Consider the following 6,464-nt stretch of genomic DNA (forward strand, 5'->3'; position numbering starts at 1 on the left):
TTGCAGGTCTAAGCTGTTCTGGAACCTCACTCTTTAGAGAGGTGGTTCCCCTGCAGCTGAGCAGGTGAGAGGGGGCCTGACAGCTGAGCTGCCTGCCCTGGAGCAGTGTATGGGGCCAGGGGAAGCTGCAAGACGGTCAGTCCTCCTTTCTTTCTAACTGAGCTGGCCTCACTTTGAGGCAGCGTGCCCCCTCACTGCGATGCAGCAAGCATCGTCTTCTGTGAAGATTCTCTTCCCAGGAAAGGCGCACAGCTCTCCTCACTGACCACTTGGCAGTCTTCCTTTAAAGAGGATAATAAATACCCTAACCATCCATTGAGGGCACAGGGGCTTTCTGGGCTCCAAGTAAGGGGATGTGCCCAGAGGTCTCTCAGACCTGCTGTGGTCTGGCCTCACGGGACTCCTTATCCAAAGCATCCCGGCCTGAGGCCAGGAGCCTCCGCCACGCTGTGAACACCGTGCAAAGGGCCAATGCTCAGGGCTGTAAATCTCTTTCAAGAGGCCTGTGGGAGCAGCCCAGGCCCACTGCCTGCTTTTCTTCGGTACCTGTTTTCAGCCACCAGATCACAGGTCCCCTGAGACCCCCAGGAGGCAGAGATGAGGGTCATCTCCTGGGATGGGAGGCAGCCCTCTTCCCATGCACGAAGCAAGTCAACTCTACCAGGGGGGCTCTGGCTGCTCCCGGATCAAGACCAAGATCGGCTGCAGCAGAAACCCTTTTTATTCACATCGCCATCTTCACCGCCACCCGCCGAGCCCTCTTCAGTCCTAAGCCCTGGGCCTGATGGGAGGGCCGCAGAAGGGCTGTCTCAGGCAGGGCCTGGAACCCCACAGCTTGGCCCTGTGGAGCTGTGTCTCTATTGCTGCTGTCGGCGGAGTCTGACAGGATGGCCTGAGAGGCCCAGCCCATTCTCTGAGGTGGACGGCACTCTGGCCACTCAGTAGATGCCGTAAGTGGGTTCGTGACTGTCTCTGTACCGGTCCAGGTAGCGCAGGGGCTGCCGGTGGGGGAAACGCTTCTGCTTGGGGTGGTAAGGGGGTGGCCGCACAAACTCAAACACAGGCTCCCGCATGTCTGCAAGAAGAGCGAGGGGGCGCGGGTGTGGACTGAACCCCTCTTCCTTGTCTGCTAGGCTGGGCCCACACTGCGACTACCCAGCCAGCCCACTCGAGAGTGACATGCCTCCCGGGGCCCCTCTCCCGACAAGCACTTGTTCCTGGCAGGTCGGAAGAGGTCTGTGAGCAGGCCAGCTGCCCTCTCTTCCTCCAACCCACTCTGCTCTTACCCAGAAGCTGGTGGAAGATGTGGGTGACTGAGTCATCCCAGCGGCACTGGAAGAAGGCCAGGCCAGCTGGAGTCATGGCTTCCTGGTGCTTCTTGTAGAAATCAAAAGTGTGGAAGGTCCGCTGGGCAAGCTGGTAGCTGTAAGAAAATGGGGAGCACTTGTGAGTGGGGAGGAGGGCACCAGAGCCCCAACCCTACCTCCAGCCCCAGAGGCAATCCTGAGAAGCCCTTTAGGGTGTGTCCAGCACAACTACCCTTCCCCCCGTTTCAAGGCCTAAGTTAAGAGAAAGGAGAACTGAGCAAGACTGACCGTTTCTGGGAAGCTGGCCTGAGGCCTTGAGGGGGACGTGTGTGGGGTGTAGATTAGATTACCAGGGTGAAGGCCGGGTGTCGCTGGAGAAGTCGATTGGCTTGTCCTGCTTGAAGAGTAGGAAGGCAAAGCGGTGGAAGCCAGAGCCTCGAGCAGGGAAGGGGGGGAGGTAGGGACATGTCTCCTGTCCTTCAACCACCCTGTTGCCTGGGATGTTGGTTCTGGTGGGAGGAAAAGTAGCTGTTAGTTTCCACTTGAGGGCAGTGGCAGCAGGAGCACCCCACCCACATACTCCCTGGAGACTGATACAGCTCCCCAGGGGGCAGACCCTAAACTGATCTGTGTTGTAAAGCAAGTAGGAGGTAAGCTCTGTGAACCTTTGGACGGACTGTAACCTCGTGAAGGGAGTGGTAGGAGCTCAGAGGCTGAGGATAGGGGTCCCAGAGACTGTCAGGATGACAGCAAGGGTGAGCACCCTGGGGAGCCAGTGGGGCTGCCACGGCCATCCAGCCTGGAGAGCCACACCACCTTTGGGCTGCTTCTCTCTCCATTTCCTGGATGCTCTGGGGTTTCTTGGGGAGTGTTTGCCCAGCTTGGCACCAGGACAGCCACTGTTCCTGGGGACAACTGCCCAGAGGGTCCTGTACACAGGCTGGTAACTGCAGTTGAATAAAAATGACAGAAACTAGCTTCTTAGTCACTGGCCCCGATTACCCAGATGGCCCAAAGCTGGGGGGGTCACCTGCCTGACCTTTGCCCCCTGGCCTGGCGCTCAGAGCCAAAGGCCATAGAGAAAACAACAGGCAGTCCAGCCTGGGCAGGTCACAGCTGCCAGAGGCCTCTCTTGGTCCTTTTCCCATATGATTGTCACACAGCCCCTCAGGGTGGCTAAGGCATGTGTTCCTAGTTTTACAGGTGAGGAAGTGAGTTCAGGGAGACCAAGAGGCCCGTGGGAGTGGCCACGGCTCACTGCCTGCTTTTTTTCTTCTGTACCTGTCTTCAGCCACTGGGTCACAAGGCTCCTGACACCCTCAGGAGGCAGAGGTTGGGGCCACCTCCTGGGGTGGGAGGTTAATCCTCGGGGGAGCCAAGACTGAAATCCAGGTGCAGCTCCTCCTGGGATGCCGGGCATCCTCGCACGCCTCTGACCCACTCCCCCACCGAAGGTACTCACACCAGCCAGTGGACGTACTCGGCATCCGGTTCCAGCAGGTGTCCATCTGCACACAAACAGACCCCACTGGCCTCAGGCCCCTCCCACCCCCTCCCACGGACGGAGCTGGGGCTGGAGCTGGAGCTCTCCACCCAGCCCCTCCCCCAGCTCCCCAGGGCCCTAGCTCATGGGAGGCGAGGGAGGCAGGAGGCCCCGTGAGCCCCGTACACCTACCCAAGTTGGTGAGCAGCAGCGTCCACATGGAGCCCTCGTCTGCCTCATAGGTCACCTCTGGGGCCTGGGCAGCCTGACAGGGAGAGAATGGGGGAGTCACCCCACCAGAAACAAACAAGCTGATGTAAACAGGCCCTCTATCTGGAGGGCAGGAACCTGAGGGATACTTAGAGAAGGGAGGGACCATCCTAATCCAAATGCCCTTGGCAGCTCCTCATGAGGGAGGTCGGCACAGAGGCTTAGAGAAGGAAGCCTGCAGCGTTGCCCCTCTAGAGATCTGAACACAAGGCCCACATGTCAATGGACAGGGGCTCAGAGGGCATTCTGAAGACAGCGGGCCAGTCATAGGAGTATGCCAAGATGGAGCTTCTTTTCCTTTTTTTTTTTTTTTGAGGCAGATCAGCTCTGAGCTAACATCTGCTGCCAATCCTCTTCTTTTTGCTGAGGAAGACTGGCCCTGAGCTAACATCCGTGCCCATCTTCCCCTACTTTATATGTGGGACGCCTGCCACAGCATGGCTGGACAAGCAGTGCTAGGTCCCCACCTGGGATCTGAACCAGTGAACCCTGGGCCGCTGAAGCAGAGCATGGAAACTTAACTGCTGTGCCATCGTGCCGGTCCCTTTTCTTTTCATTTTATAGTCTTTCCTTTGTAATTATTATGGTGGTGTTAGCCAGGAAATCAAAAAGAGGAGACAGAGAACAAAACCCCAAGTCAGCCTGCATAGATGCCATGCCTGTGCCCTTAACCACCATAAAAATCACTTCTTCAAAAAGGAGTTGTGTGTGGCCGTGGTGGGATGTGTCTGTGCACACTGGGCAGGGAGGGGCACAAGCTAACAGTTACCTCAGTTGGAGTGACCTCATTGCCATGGTACACAGGCATCAAGTCATCCTCACCCACAGCATACGCCACATGCAAGGCAACTCGGGGCACAAAGGTGGCGCCGTGGAACAGGTCCCGATAGAGGCCGTAGTATTCGGCCAAACGCTGCTTGTGGTAGGGGCCACAGGTCCTCTCCCATTCGGCCCGCACAGCCTCCAGTGGGATGCTCGCTGGGAAGGAACGATGCCAGCTGAGATGTAGGGTGGGGGCAGGGACGTACCCAGGGCCCTCTGCCCTGGGAGGGCTTACCTGTGCGGAGGCGGGCCGCCCGCTCCTCCTCCACACTGGCCCGCAGCTCCCGGAGGACCCGTTTCCGCTCCAGCAGCTGTTGGGTCCGGCAGACCTTGGGCGGGGGCAGCCCAATGTCAATCTTCTCTTTGGGATCTGGGGAGGGAAGATGTGTTGGAGAATGTGGGATCAAGTCTTGGTTAGGCCACCTGTCCCCACCTAGTCCTCTGAGCCCAAACTCTGTTGCTAAACTTACCCTTTAATTCACAAAACTAAAACATACTATGCAGCCTGCTTCACAGACCTGGACAGGGTCCAGTTGCTAAGCAAATTGGATACAACTCAAAACTGCATTTTCTGATCCCTAAACCAGGTCACGCTGTCTGTCTAGGTCATGGGAAATCGAGGCAGACTGTCATCCCAATTATAGTTAGGATCACCTTCAAGCCTGTCACACCTGGACACACCTGTGTCCTCAACAGAATTAACACCTGAAGCTAGAAGGACTTAAGCATTTCTCACACTTTAATGGACAAACCATACAAGTCACCTGGGGAATTTGTTAAAATGCACGTTCTGAATCAGCAGGTCAGAGTGGAGCCTGAGATTGTGCATTCCTAACAAGCTCCTAGGTAACGCCCGTGCTGCTGGTCCCAGAAGACACTTTGAGTAGCAAGGCCCTAGAAAACTTTCAATCCAACACCTTTCCCCACTTACATTAAACAGTGACAATAAGTTATGTGCATAGAATCCTCATCAGGAAAGGCATTACTCGAAGAATTCCAATAACTGTATTCTTTAATCCTCACAGTAATTTTGTAACATAGACACAATTATTTTATTTTACAGTTGAGGAAACTGAAGATCAGGAAAGTGACTCCGAAAAGGTTGACTTCCATTTAAATCAGGTTATATAGATTCCACATTCCATGCCTGTGCCCTGAACCACCATAAAAACGGCCTCTGGAAATGCTTTCCAAAAGGATGTACTAAGTAAGTCTAAGTTGCTCAAGGGCAAGGTTCCTGAGTCACCCTGCCCAGGGCTTTCAATTTCATTCAGCAAAGTTTTGCACACCCACGTGCCAGGCACTGTGCGGGTGCAAGGATCCAATGGTGGTCAGCACAGGCAGGATCCTTGTCCTTAGGGAGCTCACAATCTGGGAGGCAGCGAAATAAAGTCAAGATATAGCGTGGCCAGGGCTACAGAGTATTTTAGGAGCACAGAGGGGTGTTCTAACCCGGAATCGGGGGCGGGGACACAGGGGGGACGGTCACAAAAAGATTTTAGGAGTAGAAATATCTAAAATGGAAATCTAATAGTGACGGAACAAAAATTTCCAAGAAGGGGGACCAAAAGGTGTGAAAAATCCTGAGGGGACCAAACCGCCAACAGCGCGCACGGGGCTGCAGGCAGGTCCCTTCCCCCGGTGCCCGGGGAGGACGCCGGCGGGGCCCCCCGAATCCCGAGGCCGGTGCCCACAGCCCCTGCTCGGGTCGCCCCGTACCTGACTTCTCCCCGAAATGCTCCCAGTAGGTCCGCCACCAGTGCGGGGCCCGCGCCTCCTGCTCCGCCCGGCGCCGGTAGCGGTCGAAGCTGCGATACTTCTCCAGCCGCTCCAGGTTGCTCACATCGATGTCCTCGTTGGGCATCGGCCCCAGAGGAGCGGTCCGGCGGCTCAGGGCGGCTGCGGGCAGAGAGCGGGACGTCAGAGACGGAGGCTGAGGGCAGCGCTGGCTCGAGCCCCAGGGTTCGGGCTCTCGGGGACCTCCAAGAGCTCGCCATACCCAGATTCCTCACCCGAGGTGCTGAAGCCCCGCCACCTCCGACCTCCGTACAGCACGGCTCGCCACCAGGGCGCCGCCATCTTCCCTGAGATCGGCGCCCTCGCCGCCGCTCCTAGGACCCGGCAGAGGTGGCCGAAGCAGCGCCTGAGTGCACGGCGGTGGCCCCGCCCCCAGACTCGCGTCCTAGGAGCCCCGCCCCCGCCCCGCCTCCTAGAAGCCCCGCCCCCGCCCCGTCCCAGACTCCTCCTTCTCGGAAGCCTTGAGATTTTTCCTCCGGGCCCTAGGCGGCTTCCGGCTCTGGGCAGACAGCGGGACGGGGCTGCGAGCGTTCCGGGCCCCTGCCCGCGGCCGGCCACCAGGGGGCGGCACACACCGGGAGCAGTCGGCCGGGCCCTGAGGGTGGCATCCTGAGCCCCCCAGGGGTGCAGCAGCATGGGCGGGGGAGGGGGTGCGAGCACGGATGCTGGAGTCAGGCTGCTTGGGTTCAAATTCCAGATTGTGACCTTTCTGTCGCCTTGTAAAGTTTCTTCATTTGGAAAAAAGCAAGTAATAATAGTGCTTCCCTCGCAGAGTTGTTAGAAGG

General features: G+C 57.5%; 1 protein-coding gene across 1 annotated transcript; it reads right to left on the reverse strand.

The window, feature by feature from the left end:
* Positions 1-655: 655 nt before the first annotated feature.
* Positions 656-6,060, reverse strand: MRPL38 (mitochondrial ribosomal protein L38). The gene is made up of 9 exons (XM_046674868.1): positions 5,895-6,060; positions 5,602-5,781; positions 4,118-4,252; positions 3,830-4,038; positions 2,983-3,055; positions 2,770-2,815; positions 1,658-1,816; positions 1,287-1,423; positions 656-1,075 (listed from the first exon to the last, which is right to left on the reverse strand). Exons 1-9 carry the CDS (start codon positions 5,959-5,961, stop codon positions 939-941), a joined length of 1,143 nt encoding a protein of 380 aa, XP_046530824.1. The 5' UTR covers positions 5,962-6,060; the 3' UTR covers positions 656-938.
* Between the last annotated feature and the right edge of the window lie 404 nt (positions 6,061-6,464).

This window comes from Equus quagga, chromosome 11 (assembly GCF_021613505.1).
Source record: "Equus quagga isolate Etosha38 chromosome 11, UCLA_HA_Equagga_1.0, whole genome shotgun sequence".
Classification (NCBI taxonomy): domain Eukaryota; kingdom Metazoa; phylum Chordata; class Mammalia; order Perissodactyla; family Equidae; genus Equus; species Equus quagga.

What these genes read in the sequence shown, in the direction of transcription:
- MRPL38 (XM_046674868.1), bottom strand. Translation starts at nt 5,961, where the DNA reads ATGGCGGCGCCCTGGTGGCGAGCCGTGCTGTACGGAGGTCGGAGGTGG. An exon ending in ATGAGGTCACTCCAACTGAG is followed by an intron (nt 3,056 to 3,829) that starts GTAACTGTTAGC and finishes TCTCCCTGTCAG; the next exon opens with GCTGCCCAGGCCCCAGAGGT. An exon ending in GAGTACGTCCACTGGCTGGT is followed by an intron (nt 1,817 to 2,769) that starts GTGAGTACCTTC and finishes TCCTCCCACCAG; the next exon opens with AACCAACATCCCAGGCAACA.